Source organism: Hippocampus zosterae, chromosome 7, assembly GCF_025434085.1.
Source record: "Hippocampus zosterae strain Florida chromosome 7, ASM2543408v3, whole genome shotgun sequence".
Classification (NCBI taxonomy): Eukaryota; Metazoa; Chordata; class Actinopteri; order Syngnathiformes; family Syngnathidae; genus Hippocampus; species Hippocampus zosterae.
Genome location: NC_067457.1, coordinates 20263040 through 20280143, shown reverse-complemented (window position 1 = coordinate 20280143; position 17104 = coordinate 20263040). Strand labels below are relative to the sequence as shown.

General features: G+C 42.7%; 3 protein-coding genes across 4 annotated transcripts in view; 2 read left to right on the top strand and 1 right to left on the bottom strand.

The window, feature by feature from the left end:
• The first annotated feature begins 245 nt into the window (after positions 1 to 245).
• tomm7 (translocase of outer mitochondrial membrane 7 homolog (yeast)) lies at positions 246 to 2534 on the top strand. Its single transcript, XM_052069955.1, has 3 exons — positions 246 to 423; positions 1085 to 1133; positions 2116 to 2534. The coding sequence occupies exons 1-3, from the start codon at positions 321 to 323 to the stop codon at positions 2129 to 2131; spliced, it is 168 nt and encodes a 55-aa protein (XP_051925915.1). The 5' UTR covers positions 246 to 320; the 3' UTR covers positions 2132 to 2534.
• A 461-nt stretch (positions 2535 to 2995) lies between these two features.
• LOC127603591 (interleukin-6-like) lies at positions 2996 to 5169 on the bottom strand. 2 transcript variants are annotated; one of them, XM_052069954.1, is made up of 5 exons: positions 5101 to 5169; positions 4822 to 5015; positions 4649 to 4747; positions 3763 to 3906; positions 2996 to 3451 (listed from the first exon to the last, which is right to left on the bottom strand). In XM_052069954.1, the coding sequence occupies exons 1-5, from the start codon at positions 5114 to 5116 to the stop codon at positions 3254 to 3256; spliced, it is 651 nt and encodes a 216-aa protein (XP_051925914.1). In that variant the 5' UTR covers positions 5117 to 5169; the 3' UTR covers positions 2996 to 3253. The 2 variants fall into 2 exon arrangements, with proteins under 2 accessions (XP_051925914.1, XP_051925913.1); XM_052069953.1 differs by lacking the exon at positions 5101 to 5169 and having other exon boundaries at positions 4822 to 5034.
• A 5238-nt stretch (positions 5170 to 10407) lies between these two features.
• rapgef5a (Rap guanine nucleotide exchange factor (GEF) 5a) overlaps positions 10408 to 17104 on the top strand; it is a 28524-nt gene continuing 21827 nt past the window's right edge. The window contains exons 1-3 of the mRNA XM_052072695.1: positions 10408 to 10827; positions 15820 to 15870; positions 16898 to 17004. Of these exons, the coding sequence (XP_051928655.1) occupies positions 10684 to 10827; positions 15820 to 15870; positions 16898 to 17004 (302 nt within the window). The 5' untranslated portion in view covers positions 10408 to 10683. The remainder of the gene's footprint in view (positions 10828 to 15819; positions 15871 to 16897; positions 17005 to 17104) is intronic.

The following is a 17104-nucleotide window of genomic DNA, read 5'->3' as shown; positions in this document are numbered from 1 at the left end:
CTATGATTCCCACTGTGTACTAATTATAAAACAAAACGTTAAGAAAAATGTGTATAACTCGGCATGGGACGTGTCAGACTTTTTTGTTGTTTAAATTCTATGTAAAAAGTCGTCAGAAAAAATTCTTAGGTACAGATCCCCACCGAAAATGCATTGGAGTAAAGTACATTAAAACGGGTGACATACTCGCAGTTGCATCTTCCAGCCACAAGATGACGACATAAAACTAAACGTCCTCTTCTTTCTATGACGGCGTATTTCCGTTTCCGTGTCCTTGGTAACACGTAGTGGCATTCTCGCTGCAAAAGTGTCAAGCAAAAATGGCAAAAATAAGTAAGGAGACCAAACAGCGACTCCAGCAGCTGTTTCAATGCGGACAGTTCGCCATTCGATGGGGTTTTATTCCAACCGTGCTGTACTTAGGTCAGTATGAATGCACCCGGCCACTATAAAAGACGCCGGTCTCATGTTAGCCAGTTAGCATTAGCGTGTTACCTTTTAATACACGTGATTTTGATTGTACTGAACTGTAATATAGTCAATGATTAGCACTTTTACTTGAGAAGGTATTGGTCAGTCGTGTAAAACTCGTAGTTCTGAGCCACATAAATCCGATTTTGAGTTCAGGTGACCTGGACCAACAGAATGGTCGCCTAACTAGTACAAATTAAAACGAGTCACTGTCACGTAAGGGTACAAAACGTGTATTTTGGCATACGGAACGGGAAGTTCAAACGTTTGCCTCATCCGGTCGAAATTTTTTCAATTGTCACATCGGAAACACCGACGCCGATGTCATCACTTGGTTCACACCAATCTACGTAGCATTTCCTCACATTTCTACAATTCGGAGATGCAAATTTTTGAATGGTTGCTCAACTGCGGTATGTTCGAACTGGTTTATATTCAAACCACTGAATGGGAGGGGGAGAAATACATTTTCTGCTTGAATCGTTCGTTCTTTTAGAATCCGACTGATGCTCTCGATGCCAGAATAAAACGAATTTCTTACTTTTTTCCCCCATTTAGAATTCATGTGTATTTATATTTAATATTGTTCGTTATGTTTTGTGTCACCTGACAGGGTTCAAACGAGGAGCAGATCCAGGAATGCCAGAGCCATCAGTCTTGGGGTAACACATGAATACTGTATATTATAATACACTTGTGGCAAAGGAGAACCACAATGAAAAACCAATGCGAATGTAAAAATCAAGCCTAAACTTATGGAACATATCTCTGGCCGTCATAGCCCTACTTTTGCTGAGTGAGACCAATCGTTGTCGTTTCGTTTCGAGGCTCTCCCCCGGTCTCTTGCAAAACTGTCAGTCATTTTGTCATTTTTTTGTGGTCAGATAAAGTGGTATCAAGGGCAAAGGGACTGATGTTGCAATGCATGGGTGTAGAAAAATACCACTTAATTGTCGGCACAGTTCGAGTGAACTGCTGACAAGCGCTCGGACCAAATGGCATCATCTAATTTTGTGTCAGCGTTTTGTCGCGTGTGTGTGGGCACGCTCATACGCCTGCACTCTTTATGTGGCTTACCAAGAGTAATAGTTTTAGTAAAGACTGAACATGTCATTGAAATCGATATCACAATGTAGTAAAACACAGTTTTTAAATATACCGTATGTGTATATATATTCTTCTTTTAAAAAAAAATAATTTGTGTATACTGTGCACATTTTTGCATATCATTGTTTCATAAGACCCGAAAAGTTGAAATTGATCAAGCCACAGGTTTGTTTGCGTTGTTGTTATTCATCCGATTTTTGTTTAAAACCATTTTGTTTTTTGTGAAGACGTGAATGCTTAGAAGAGTACAAGTCAAGGTGTCTTGTGATTTAAAAAAAAAAAAGAATTTGACAAGTAGACTGTATTTCATATTAATTCATGGTTCCGTTGCCTTGATCTTACCGAAAGCATAATCTCTAAAACCAAAGCATTCATGTATAAAAGATCTATTTTTTTAAACATTTGGAATAGATATAAATGCTTGTGGTTATTTAACAATACGTAGGAAGAGAACCTTGAAGAAAAATAATGGCATATTTAGTCAAAACCAACAATGAAAAAGTATATCACTGGGGTTTTTTTTGTGCTCGTTTTCAGCTTACTTTGGGGTTGAGGAGCGACAGCGTCCACACCAACACCCCCCTCCTGAAAGCCACAACAACCACCTTGTATTGAACATTTATTTTCCACATTCTGCTCAGAAATGTACACAAAAATGCTTTAAATTATAAAATGTAAGCATATTAAAAATGGGCTAGTGGGGCTGAATCCAGGTTTTCATTTCTGTCTATTTAGTAGCCTGACACCAGTCGGCAGGAACGAGTGTCTTGTCCAGGGAAAACAAGACAACAAAAGTATTTATAAAAAACGAGCCTGGCGGGGCGTGGTAGGGTCTCTCCATCATAGCTGTTAGACTAGCTAGCATCCTCCTGTTGCCCATTCATTTGTTGTGATGTCATTCTATACTTGCGTTTGCCCCGTTTTCATGTTTTTCTCAATAAATGTCTGACAAAGGACCTAGTAATAAAGATTTTTTTTTGTCAGGGAAAACTTTCAATTCCCAACGCATGGAGTGGAATATTTCAGGACTTCCATTTTTATCATTTTGAGAACTATCGCTTTGAATTTGAAATTGATACAATATTCTAATTTATTGAGATCTGTGTATGTACATGACATCAATGTAATCTGTGATGAAACTTCAGAAAGATCCCCAATCGCATTGTCGGTCTTCCTGAATGAGTGAGAATTATTAATCAACCCCCACCAAAGTTATATTTGATACTTTGCAGTCGAACAAGACCCCTGCCAAAGTGTTCTTTCAAATCAAGCTTCATTCATTGGTAGGCAAATACATTTTTTATTGATGTTTACAAAATACATTCAATTAAAAAAACTGTTGAAATAAATATGCATAAATAGTTACCATGACTTCAAGTTTCAAAACAATTCAATAAAATAAATATCTTTAAATAAATTAAATTACCGTTTGTAATAAATAAGGCAGACCCATCACAAGGGTTTTTTTGTCTGGGCAATAAATATTTTCTTCAAGGAATAAATAGCAAAAAAAAAACCCAGCCTCTGCGTCATTCAAAAACGTATAAATACATCATCATTCCGTCAGTGGATTACGACACCTCACTGCAGATACAACAAGTTCCCTTAATTTGACTCAGGCTTTGCCCAACTTTCCTGACACGGCCTTTGTTGCGGATGTGACTACTTCGATGTGTTAAACCTTGGCAGGTCTTCCCCTGCGCCTGTCTCTCCGACTTAGCGCCCTCTTGCCATCAACCATGAAGACGTAGAGCTGCCGCAGGATGCTGTGCGCCGTCATCTTTCTCTGAAAAGCATCTGCCTTGTCCAATGACTCCAGCAGGCTTTTCTCCTGGCTGCTGCTTAGGCTTGTGACCTCCTCTGGCTTTTTCATCTACAGGACAGGGCAACAAACACGTCAAAAATAATACAGTAACAAAAAAAAAGAAAAAAAACTTCCGCGGCGGAAATTTTGGAATGTGTCTGCTAAGTGTTGTCTGAAACGTGCATCTGTTATTGGTTAATGGTGAATTACGCTTGAACTACAGTATTTTTAAACTCGCCCCAGCAAGACCGTGTCAAATGGCCACCGTCACAATTCTCGAGTGCCAATAAGGTCTGTTAAGTGTAATTTCACGACCTCACTTAAGAGAATTTACCATGTTAAAGTCATATCGCTAAATTGCCGGTCTGTGTATTACCAACCTTTTGTTTGATGTTCCAGAGGAGGAGTTCGGTGTTGCGTTTGGCCTCGGACAGAATTCTACTGCCGGGATATTCTTTCTCCACTTGCTTTAGAAGACTCGTATAAAAGGACAGACCTTTGGCCAGCCTGTGGAGGCAAGACTCCTAGGAGGAGAGAAAATATACAATCAGGGTAAGCGAGTTAATCATGTACAGTGATGGGAAGTTAAAGTGAGAAGCTTCCATTCGGATGATTTTTTTTTATCGGGGTGAAGGACTTGCGAAGGCCAAGAAATACCAGCGCTGTAAGGCGGCAGCGCATTCGGTATAGATCACTTCACAGAAAGCAGCGGTTTGGAAAATATTGAACTATTCATCATAAAAAAGGCCTCAAGATGTTTAACGCCAACCCTAGTAAAAGTTTACTGTCAAAATAAACACGAAACAGGAAGAGAATTATACGTTGTGTGTTCAAACCAATCGTAGTTTTTCCGTCGGCAAGCGCGCTTATCAATAATGCTAACAAACAATTTATGCTAGCTTCGTCAATAGAAAAAACGGATATTTGACCAGAGGCACCACTTTCTGTTTTTTACTTGCTTGAGAATATATGTATGCATTATTATTTATTTCTTGTTAGCCAGTTCAAGCAATTAGAATGCATCGTTTGGAAAGCAGAAAGGTCATGTCTACACCGTGCTAGCTACCAATTAAACACCAGGGGACATGGAAAGTGATTTTCTTTCGCTTTGCCAAGTTATCAAAATGATACGGTATGTAATCAACAGTAAATGTCATTTTTACTTTTGTAGTGAGGTGTTTTTACTTTGACTCAAGTACTGGAGACCTTGAATCTTTTGAATCAGGACTACTTGGGAAGAGAGTTTTCCCCATTTCGGGTTCTTACCTTGCTGAAGTTGGAGGAGGGACAGTTTGCTGGAAGATGGGAGATTTTGTAGTCCTCCAGTAAATGAAACTCAACATTGTTTTGGAATTCATCTTCAAACTGAAATTTCACAAGAGAAATAAAGTATTAGAGACAGAAGGAGCCAATGACGAGGCTTTTGAAGTTCCACTTACAGATTTCTGGTGGTCTTTAGCGGTAGCCAGAACCGACTCCCAAACATCAGAGGAGCTCAGCAGCTCGGAGGACTCGGTTTCCTCCTCACTTGAAGTGTCAGTTGATGGAAAGACGGCGGGTGCCTCAGTAAGCGGAGCTCCGGAGGCACGTAGTACCAGAAAGGCCAGCAACCCCACAGCGAGGATTTGCACGTCTATGTGGAAGAAGAGCATGAATGAATGCCAAAAGAGGAACTAAAAAAAACAGGAAACATTCATCACTGCAAGTCGCTGACTTACACGTTTCGGAGGTCATGTTGCGTTACTGGACCGGTTGAGATTCCTCTTGTGTTGACCGCCTGATCTCGTGGAACTTGTCTTCTCTTCACATCTCCCCGCCATTATATATTCGACTGACTGCAGGGATTTCCTAATACCTTCCGGCTACAATTATCCCACTTGCGTGACTGATATTGCGTTTTTTTTGTTTTTTTGTTGTTGTGGTCCCTCCCTAAGTCGTACGTCTACCCAGTATATTTTTGGCCTCATTTGTTTCACTGATGTACGCAGGCCTCTATCAGCATCTATAGTATATTACTTAGAGATTCTTTTTTCGTTTAGATGATGCTTGCAAAAATACTGGATGACAGTCACCACATCAACAACTATAACATTGTTCATGGATCAGCTTTGATGACTTGAAGGCATTTTTTCTCATGTCGTCAATGTCCAGTTACCTTTGTGCTGACCCATGCAAAGTTTGGTCTTGACGCCATCCCATCCTGTTGATTAGTGATCGTTCCTTCCCTTGAAGGGATCGCTGATCATCGTCGTGGTATTTGGACAGCCAAGTATTTTATTGTTGATACTCAATATTGAGAACCGCTGCTCTGGTATTAAAAGATGCGATAATACGTAAATAAAATCACAGCAATATAAAATAACGAAATGAAAGACTGTAATTATGATGATTGCTTACGCAACCTATATTATGCTTTGTAGCGGTGAAGCAAACTTCCCCTGAGACATTAGTCACTGATTAAAAAGAAATCATGGCCAAATTTTACTCATGACTCACGTGGGAAGCAATTGTACTTTAATGGCTTGCCTTTTTGGCAATGTCAGCTGCTTTTTGGATACTTAAGGCCAGTTTGATACGCACTTATCTCCGGGAAACGCTATGAGTTGGTCACAGTGCTGACCTTTGACCTATATCTTTTTTTTTGTTATTAATATTGTCATGTACAGTACGTGTTTTGCTTCTTATGTTCCTGTATTTTAATGATAATCAGATCGTTGGTACTTGGTGAGCCGATTGTTATGCTTTCCAATTCTTCTCCTACTTCGAGTGAAATCTTGTGTCACGATATTGTCTCGTCATGCCTTGCCGGTCTGAAAGTCTTAAATTGGCTGTTCCTCATTTTTGGCCTTTCATGATTAGTGAAAAAAAACCAAAAGGGAAATTTGAATGATTTTTGGTTTCATATGATGTTGTCATTGTGCTCTCTGGAAAATAATTGTATGAGATATGAGATGAAGTTTACACTCATAAATACCATCGTTGGCCTTCCATGAGATCTGCCAGTTACGCATGTGATTTCAATATTTTACATTTGTAGTTTTATATGAAAAATAGCAGTCTAAATCATTCATCCATGCATTATCGTACCCTTATTGAATTTATAATGCACTTTAAAATTCTGGGAAATCGCAAAGAGCTACAGTAGAGTGTTTTTAAAAAATCCAGGACATTATAACAGTTTTATATAAAAGCGTGAATCGCTTTGAGTGCCTTGTGTGTGCAAAAGCGAGATATACAGTAGGTGAAATCCCATTTAGCATGACAAAATTCAATCGAAAATTAAAATAAAAAAAATACATCAAAGGGCTTTTGCCACCTTTCTTTACTTCATTTAAAGGCCCTACTGCGCCCCTTGGGGCGTGCCCACCATGGCCACTTGGGGGCAGTACAATACAACAAAAAGTCAAAAATTATATTCGTCGTTCCTCAGCGAGGATAAAGAATATATTTCTGGCCATATTGTTGTACTATCTCGCTGCATGTGTTGCTTCACCAATTAGTCAATTTGCAGCTGAAGTCCAGTTAACCTGAAACTGAATCTAACATTTTATTTGAGTGTCCGCGTAAATTCAGGTCTATATTTTTTCCACGGTGCGTTCACACACTTCAACGTCAGTTCTGTAAATGGCTGTGCTGCACATTTAATTCACTACATTTGTCATGTGTGTGCGTGTGTGTGTGTGTGTGTGTGTGTGTGTGTGCCTGTGTGCATCTGTTAGATGAGAACAGAGTAAAAAGACGTCGCCGTGTGGTCACGTCGCCCTCTTGTGGCCGCCCACCCGTCCGCGCACTCCCCGTCCTGCTGACCGGCATCCATCAGCATTTGTCCGCATTTTGACGGCATCCATCTTGACTGATGTCTGCAGTTTACGATTGAGTACGCTAGATGGCAGTGTTGTAGCAGGGTACAAAAGAGAGCAGCTTTCTCAGACTTTGTGTGCTGCTTCACTTCATGGGGGTCGCGGGTGAGCTATTTGCTCGGTGACTTTGCAAGAGGCAAGCCAATTCATCTAAAAAGAGTTTTCAAGTTGTTTAATGCAACTCTGTCAAATTTAACATGACATAAAATTCCATCTTGAATTTTGAAAACAATCACAAAGATTAGCCTTCCAGTCTAATGCGCTTCATGCTCATGTTAATTAACAGCTACGGTGGCGGCACATGAACCCTATGTTCAACATGCCAAAAAGAAAAAGCAGAGTGACAACATATAGGCAGACAACAAAACAGTGCTCAGTTATATATTATGTATCTGCTCCATAGAATGACTAATTGTATTTTGGTGAGCAAGGCTAGAACAGATTGTTGATATTTCAATTCATTTCAACAGGAAAAGGAAAACCTTGCAGGGAAAGCGGTTACTACATTGGACATCTGATAATGTTATCAGGTTACAGGGTGCATGAAAGGGTGAAAAGCCTTTTTTTTCTCAAGAGTGGGGTCAAGGAACGAATTCGACTTGTATCTCAAGGCACCGCTGCAATTTTTTTCCCCCCTGGCCTGCTGCTTTTAGCTCCCTCTTTCCCCTTCCTCTTCTGCGGATGTTGAAATCCATAATCGAAATTGTATCTCGGCTCAGTTAAATTCAGGCGGGCACTCTTCAATATTTAATCAGGAGTGCATTTGTTTGAAGAGCGTTCGCTGAGTTGTGTGTGTATGCGTGTGATGAAAAAGACGTCTGACCATGTGTGTGTGTGTGTGTATGTGCAGATGCTGTGTTTGTATGCAGGACACTGGCTTGGAGGAGAAAAAAAATGATGGGACTGCATACATACCGTATCTGTGGGGGTAGGTGTGTGCAGTGACAGTTTGGGGATGAAAGACTTGACCGACTCCTCTGGAAATGGCTTCACTCTCGCTCCCAGCTTTTCTCACAAATGCTTTGTGTTCTCCGACCCCTCCTTCCCCTTCCTACCACTTCCTAATCCCTCTTCTTCAGTGCAACCTGCAGGTTTTATGCTAGATCATCTATTTAACGTGTATGGAGGTGGAGGTTGTTAGTTCGATCCCTAGCCATCGCAACCATATTGAAGTGCCCTTGAGCAAGATGCGGAGCCCTCCCCCTAGTTACTCCTGGTGCTGCGTCACCAGTAGGTGAATGAGGTAACAGTGTGAAGGGCTGTGAGCACCCGAGGCAGAAAAGCACGATGCAAGTGACAGCCCAGCTCATACCATATTCTCACGTTTTTTTTTTTTTTCTGCGTGCGCATCTGGGGCTCTTTACGCACAAGTACCAGTGGCAGTTTTTTTTTTTGGACCACCAAATCATACAAACCTAACCTAAATAATGGCAATGTAATGGGCCCGTTGGCACAATCTGACTCTCTACAGAGGGCTAATTATCCCAGATTAAGAGAACCGATCAGAAAAGTTGATTCGACAGCTGAGTTATACAAGTGCACTGGAGATGAACTCTGCACAGCTTGTCATGTCATCCGCAGGGGGGCAAGTTCAGCTTCCTTCAGAAATCTCTTTCAAGCCACGCTCGTTTGAAATCTTCAATTCAATGTTTGGTATCTTCACCCCGTTCTGCAGCACGGGCCCCCAAAGCAAGTGTCATCTTCATCAAGGCAGGGGAGGCTCGCAAGTGTAAACATCCGCCGTGCTAGCATACTTTAATCCGGGTCTTTAGATTCATAGATTCCATTTGTTCTCCTTCACGACTCTGACCCCGACTCACATTTTGTTTTCTCCTGCTTCCCCCCCACCGCTCTTGTTTCTGCCGTCCTTCAGCCTCTATGGCGGTAAGTTGATGCAGAACCAGTTCTATCTTAACGGCCTGCTTCTGGTACAAACTCTGGGATAGCATGCAAACTCTACGCGGAACATCAGAACTGGAAGGCACACACACATTCACTGCTACTTCCCTGACCTTTTTAATGGTGATAAAACAAAACCCCCAAAAATGCACAATACGTCACCTTTAAAAAAAAATGTGGAGCCACGACGGCTGAATTACACCAAACAGTCGTGTCGTGTTTCAACGCACCTGCCGTCTGCTTCAGGTTAAACTGGAATGCATAGCAGAACCCCCAATCATGCACACACACCAAAGACGAGCTTTGTTTATGTCTGGAAAAGTGAGTCAAATCAGTATTTCTCTTTTTGCCATTTTTTTTTAAATTACACAAAGCTGAGCAAAAGTAGAAGTACTGTTTTGACTCATTTTCTGCAGTAAAAGTTAAAACGTTTCGAGCACAGCGATTACTCCAATGAACAACTTATCATGTTATCAGGTTACAGGGTCCAAGAAAGGGTTAAACGTAAAAGAAAATATGTCTTTTTGCTGTCAGTTATATACAATACCTGTTTTGGTAGCTTGGCACAATGAAAATAAGCCAAGACGCACTGACGCACTGCAAATGTAACTAATGATAACAACTGAAAAAAATGCTTTATCTGTTTGTGTTTTTTTTCTTTTTTTTTTTTTTTACATATGAGTTGGATGATTTTTGAATGCCGCAGGCTTGCGGTGTTTAGGTTGGCACAAAACAGCACGTTAGCCACAAATCATTCTTGGAGGTGACACCATTAATCGGCTGCCAAAAGAACCGGTTCGTTGTATTTATTGATGATGTGAATGCAGATAGAAGCAGCAGGATGAATTCTGAAGTGTGTTGGGCAATATTAATCTCCATATATCTACATAGATCAATTTAATTTGATAAGCCTGCCCTTGGAGGCAGCAGCCAATCATTTTGCAGCATGGCATGGACTGCCTAATAGGAAATAACGCCTCATGGGAATATATTCTTGATTCGCTGCTAATATTACTGCCGCACTGGAAATCCAAGTGAGGAGCTGCCTCTCCAGTACGGTCCTGGCGTGCACACCGAAAAACTATCTTTCAAAACCTTTATTTAAAACATGAAAGATCTTTTTCAAGGGTGACATAAAAGAACATCAAAGAAAACACATGAAGGAGTGTTGAGGAATGGGAGCTGTCAATAATTCCTTAACAAGGAGATATAAAAATGTACACACACCCCCACCCCCCGCGCCCGCCCCCAATCACAATCACGCGCACGCCTTAGTCACGCCGCTTGCTAAGATGAGGTGCGCCGTGCTGCGGAACAAGTGAAGTCGCTCAACGGTGCGCGCGACCCTTTTTTTTCCGTTGCAGGTGCGCGGCGCTACCTCGCGACAGGCATCAAAGCAGCGCGGAGGAGAACCGAGAAAGGGGGGACCGGAGAACGCCGCGGCGAAGGGAAATGGTGAACTGGTGAACTGGCTCCTGCGACGGTGCGCCTGTTGAGGAGGGAGCCAGTCGAGGACACGAGCCTCGTGTCCGGGCGGCCGTCATGGACGACTCGGAGCCCGCAGACGACGGCCTGCTCTCGGGCTTGAGGTGGAACCGGAGCCCGCGGGACCAGGCTCAGCTCAAGCACAAAATCCGGGACCTGCCGGGACTACTTAAACACGGGCTGCACCTGCGGAAGAAAAGCGTGAGTAATCTCGCTTGTAGTCGATCTCCTTCCGCGTTTGATGCTGCTCGTTATTAACAAAACAAAAACAAACCAAACAAACTGGAGCGTTTTAAAAACAAGACTGGCGCTTGCTTTTGTACACACGTCACGACTTGTCCCGCGCGTGAACGTTGCAGGGGCACTGTGGGTGCTTGCGCCTTCGTCCCTAATTACCCGAATTGCTGCTAAAACACCATACCTTCACACTCCGGTAGTCAAGGCAACCACCCTCGGGTTATACTGCACACACACGTTTGTGCTAATGGTCATTCGTGTGTAGCACATGTAACGTAGATTCAATTAGACTGTCAATGAATTCATCGTCGCCTCAGTGTGGTGGGGGGGGGGGACCCCAAAACATCCCAAAACATCCCAAAACATCCCATCCATCATTCGCAGCCTACACGTTAGAGATAAATTGACATGAAGAAATCATCACTGAGGATCAGAAATATCTTTCGGTGGATTATTCCGGTATTTCGAAGGGGTCTGTTGGCTCTGTTGACCTAAGAGGTGATGTACAGAAATGGTCTACAGTACTGAAGTGGTCGTCATCATTATTGACAACTAACGGATTTGCAGTTGTTTCTGAACTTTATTGGCTGCCCCGAAAGGACACATTTTGAAAGTGAGGAAACCCAAGGCGCAAACAAACGAATCCCTTTTTAAAACCTTTTAAAAAAAAAACGCACGCTAAGCTGGATCATTTTGCCAAATTTGTCTCAGTATGTTCATCCTGCAGGTCAGTTCCAATTTGTTTTTGTTATTTTTTTTTTTAATCCAACATGTCATGTATGTGATTTTTTTTTACAGAGACTTACACACACAAAGGCCATATTTAATTTGTAAACACTGCACAACGTGTTGTCTTGTTTTGTGCACGTGCCACTTCACAGATACATTCCATTCACGTTAAAAGTCACATTTGTTTTCATAATGTGAATGACACAGACTGACGGTTAGTTGTCCAGTTGTTGTTTTTTTTTTTTGCGGGCGTAATCACAACATCCTGTTTTGGTGAGGGAAAAAGCCGTAAAATTTTCGCTGACCGGATTTTCAGGGCGGACCTAGTAAACATTTATCTGAAGACTGTTCCGCCAAATCAGAAATCTAACAGCAGCTGTGTGTGACTTGTGACTGAGGTGGCAAAAAAAAAAAAGTCTGAAAATTCATCAACATTATTTTGTAGCAGAATATTGTCTGATGATATTTATTGTGTTGTTATTTTATTCTTATTTATATATTCGCAATTTTATTCACGCCACACTTTTGCGCTGAATCATCATGGGGCTTCTGGCAAATGGCTCGCAAGAGAACATTGGCACGCGTGTTATAAATGTACCGTGTCGTCAAAAAGTCTTTCGGGGTGATTACAGCTCTTGAAATACACTGACGTGAGGGAAGCATTAAATCTCCGGGGTGTTAAACATGTCAGCCATGGATGCGAGCATTTCTCAGAGCCACCTGCTCGGTGCCAAGTGTGCGCGTTCGCAAGCATGCGGGGAAAGTTCAGACTTGGAAATGTCTTTCATGTTAACCCGCAAGGAAGCTTCTCCGGATGAAGGTTTGATGAAAGGAAAGTCACACCGCGCACCAAGTGAAACTGCTCATTTGCGGAGGTGGGAGGAAATCACGTGTGTGCAAATTGGATCCATCCATCCATTTTCATCCGCTTATGCAATGTCACATTGCGGGGGCAGCACATTAAGCTCGGAAGCCCAAATGCTCCTCTCCCCAGCCGCTTCATCCAGCTTGTCTGGGGTAAGCCCGAGCCCTTCCCTGCCCAACGTGTCCCGACTCCTCCTTGGGGGGGCTCATTCGAGGATGCGCCTGGAACACCTCACCAGGTTGGTGTTCCAAGCCGGATGATTCTAACCAGATGCCCGCACCGCCTCAGCTGGCTCCTCTCGATGAGGAAAAGCAGCGGCTCAAGTCTGAGTCCAAAATGAGTGCCAGTTGCAATGAAGTTTCATCGAGTCTAAACCTTCAAGTTTCAAGAAGGTCCCAAGTCACTTCAAGTCATGGCTTTGTTTGAGGAAATCGAGTCTAGTTTCCAGTCTCCATATTGTCCCGAGCCGCCAACTCTTAACAGCTGGTTCGTATTTTCTCATGGAACTCACTCAGCGCGCACTCGTTCCGCCGCGCTTTGATGTCTCCATTTAGCTTTTCCTTGTGTGTGACCGATCTGTCAAGGAGTCAACAGCGGTGCGAATGTCCGCGTGGGTGTGCGCGGCGCGGCGTTGTTTGCAATCTAATCTGAGCGCAATCCATTCCTCGCACAGAATGACCTCACGCTCTGCTGCCGCGCTCGTTTTCTTTCGCTTGCCCAGACACACTTTGAAGTCATCGCGCAGATAAGCGTGTCAGCATGTGCTCTCGCTTTATAGCCTACATCTCTCTTCTCGGCTGACGACTAATGTGCGCTCCCGTGATGGAGGTGTGTGTTTTGGGGGAGAAGGAGGAATCAAAACGGCACCACAAAGACCTGAGTGCGCAGTACAGGATGAATGAGTCACCGAGTGGTGAGTTTGTGAGAAGAGACGAACGAGTGAGGGGAAAAGAACAATTTGGGAACGATTGGTACTCACCAGACAGAAGACAAAGAGGTGGAGAGATAAAATCGAGCGACGAGGAAGGAACAATGCAGGGGGTGGGGGGGGGGGTGACTTGCCTGTCTGCCGGACTCCATCTCACCCCGTATCTCAAATCATCTTTCTCCATTGAAATCAATGGAAATGCCATTAATCTGTTCAAGCCTATACTCCGAAACAAGATTTTGTAATTTTCAATAAGGAAAATTGTGGTCTGTAATATTCGACTTGAATGTTTTTAATCAAAGAATAAAATGTAAAAAAAAAGAAATCATAATAATAATCTAATGCGGGTCCTTCTTGTGTGCGCGATTTGGGCTCTTGTGTCACGCAGTCATGAAGACACAAATGAGAGTTTCACAACTGTAAGCCATTCAGAAACCTGCAACAATATTAGTCGTTTTTCAGAGGATAAAGAAAACGCGTCTGTGAGAATTATTATATTCTTCAGATGTCTTGGAATGTTTGTTTTTACCGCCACACAAGCCTACTCTTTGCTAGCCCCACCTATGGCGTTGCGCACTGTTTGCTAGCATACGCTAAATGGACTTTGGTTATTCAAAATATTTTCTTTGTTTGATGTTTTGTTTGACGGGAATCTTAAACTGGGGGTGGCATTTCACACCTTTTAAAGTTTTATTTCTTATCTGCTCGTATCGCGACAAAAGTCATGTCGGGTCACCGCTGTAGTTTGATGGTATTGTTACGTCACGTTTCAAACAGTTTTCCTTTCAAATTCCTAATTTGAACCCATTATGGAAACGATCAGTCGTAAAAGGTTCGTAAAAATTCAAATGTGTCCCCCTCCGAAAACGATTCGTGGTCGACTGTGTTTTGTGACAATTGGTTTGTTGTGGTAATTCCTCGAATAGTGTCGTGAAACATCCATTGCCTATCGTAATTTCTCTCAAGCGGATGTGAAGTCACTGTTGCGATTTTCGTGCATTTGTCTCCCTCCCCCGTCCACCTCCATCGTGTTCGGCCACGTTTCTCTTTTTAATGAACATAATTACAATGATCGCGGCGCAGCTCGTTTCGCTCCCTCTCCATCTGTCACGTTCATACCCCCCCGTGTCTTGTGTGCTTCATTGACTTTAGTGAGCGTGTGCTACTGTATCCCCCCCCCCCCCATGTTTTGTTTAAAGCACTCCATTGCCACAGTGTCAATTTTTTTTTTTTTTTTTTTTTAACATGATGCTGCGGCGGGGAAACTACAGTGTATGACAATTTAGACTATAACCACTAGAATAATAATGAAGGCGAAGGAGGAAGCGGGCTGCTACCTCCCGCTTCTGTATTTGACACACGAAAGGGTGTTAAGAACCCTGCCAAATTTGAATCATTAAAAAAAAAAAACCAACAACCCAATACATAAAATGTCAAACTCATTTCGTGTCGTCTTGCCGCGTTTGCCCTGTTCAACTGTCAACTGTCAATCAAATACCACTTGAGCAACTTGGAAAAAAAAAGATGGATGTTACTTTCTTCATCTTTTTTATGCCTACACGTATGTACTGCGTGATCGATCCGTGAAAATATAGTCAGTCACTCAAAGGGATACTTTACATATGCCATTTGATAAAAATTAACCCCCCCCCCCCCCCCCAAAAAAAAATGCTGTGTTGAATTTACACAATTTTATCGTGTCCAGTGGCTGCACACAATAGAATCATCTGGATTTCGATCTGTTCTTGAAGTAGACGTGTAGTCTACATCCAGGTTTTGTAAATTACGTCCAGTTTTCCATGAGAACTGGTGAATTATCTTACAGGAGCACTGCGTATGCTCCACGAAATCTCAGAACTCACTCTTTGAACCTTTTTCTTTCATTTACCGCCAGTTCCGCAGTCGTTTTGCACGTCGTAAGTCATTTTAATCAGTTTTATGACCAGCTTTTCACTTGGGGTGTGTCAATAAACTCCGCTGCCGCCATACTAATCCATAAAGATTAAGAGCCTATTTCCTGGTAGGAGAAGTAGGAGGTTGCTTGGGTGTGCCCGGGGGGCAACGGCTTTACAACCTGGTGTCATGGTACTCGCTATTAAGAACGGTGATCACAATGCCCTCGTAGTGGTGAGAGAGAAAATGAGTGTCATATTTCCCCTGACTTGAAATCAGGTAAATCGTCCTGCTCGGCGCTCGCACAAGAGCGCCCTCTTAAGGTCAAGTCCATGAATCATGTGATTGAATGAGAGGCGGTTGTTGCGGCTATTAAATTGTACGTGCGGTGGCTAATTGTGCTCGGGATTGCCAAACTGGTCTTTCGCCGGCTGGGGTTGTGTTTATTTTGTGTATTTACGCGCACGCATGTTTGTGCGTGCACGTGCGCGGATGATCTCATGGCTATGTGTGTGTGTGTGTTTGTTTTTTTTTTAAACAGCAATCACCTGACACAATCCCTGGACCGAGTGCAGGCCCGACAGTAAATAAGGTGAGGGCACACGGATGATGTCATCTCTTTCGTTTTGCGACAAGGTGACGGTGTCTTTGTTTAGCCTCAATACAAATGAGCTCAGTGCGGATTTTCATCTCGGATGGTGGGGGGGGGGGGGGGGGGGGGGGGTCATTTTTGGCCCCTTTCACAATATGCAGCAAACGCACAATGATCTCGTGGAGTGTTTTGAGAGGCGCTCTCATTTCTCTTCTTTTTACTCTTGAAAGGTGCACAATATTGATGACCCTCCCACCCCCCACCCCAAATAATGCAACATTTTGAAACGTCAGTGCTGCTGCTGGTGCTTTTACTGTCAATTTGTTGTTGTTGTTTTTTCTCCGTCTCAAGCCAATTGGAAACCTGAAAGGATAAAAAAAAAAGAAAAGAAAAAGTGGTTCAACAAAAGCAAAGCGCTAAACTGTCATCATATGTCAAATCTGGATGCACTCAACTAATTTGTCCTACAGACGGCTCGCTTGCTGCAGCACCTCACCGGACTTAACGTGTGGCGTCTGCTTGTTTGACTTTGACTTGAATCCAGGCGTCACTTGGCTGCGTCAAGCACTATCAGGGATTCTGTTTTACAGCTCAGAAAAAAAAGCTTAATACGCTAAAATAAACATCCTCTTTTCCCAGAGGGTCGAATATGATAACAACTTTAATTCCAAAGTCTCCAAGATGAAAGATTCTTCATCAAATTTGCCCCACATCTCCCCATTGCTTCTTCGCGGAGTTACTTTTGAGCAATCACAAAGAAAAAGAAAAGAAAAAAGTGTTTGGGATGTGGCGGAAAATCTCCGAGATATTCCTAAAGAAATTCAAACTCCACCGCACTAACAAAGATAAACATAAAATATAAAACATGTTTTCATTGGTCGTTACGCAAATATAAGGAGCTCATTAATAAAACTTGAACCAAGTGTATTTGTGCATTTATCTTTTCTTATGACATTGTAAAAACTCTTCTATTCCTCTTGTGTTGTTGTTGTTTTTTTGTTTTGTTTTCTTTTTGCACGCGTCTCAGTCGTGCTCCCAGAGTTTCCCCTGCGCTGGCCGGGCTGTCAGAAACGGTTTCCTTTCCCACGGACCATACCCGGCTAAAGACAAGATACACCTAGCCAGAATCATACGGTACACTTGACTGTCTCTGTGGTTTTGTTTGTATGTCTCCTTAGGGATCGATCAATGTGTGTGATGAAGCGTAACGGCTGATTAACCAGTCAGAGTAGTT

Coding starts and splice junctions, on each gene's coding strand:
- tomm7 (XM_052069955.1), top strand. CDS start 321: ATGGCAAAAATAAGTAAGGAGACCAAACAGCGACTCCAGCAGCTGTTT. Junction 424..1,084: donor TCCAACCGTGCTGTACTTAG/GTCAGTATGAAT, acceptor GTCACCTGACAG/GGTTCAAACGAGGAGCAGAT.
- LOC127603591 (XM_052069953.1), bottom strand. CDS start 5,034: ATGCTCTTCTTCCACATAGACGTGCAAATCCTCGCTGTGGGGTTGCTG. Junction 4,748..4,821: donor CTAAAGACCACCAGAAATCT/GTAAGTGGAACT, acceptor GTGAAATTTCAG/TTTGAAGATGAATTCCAAAA. Junction 3,907..4,648: donor CCTCCTCCAACTTCAGCAAG/GTAAGAACCCGA, acceptor CTCTCCTCCTAG/GAGTCTTGCCTCCACAGGCT.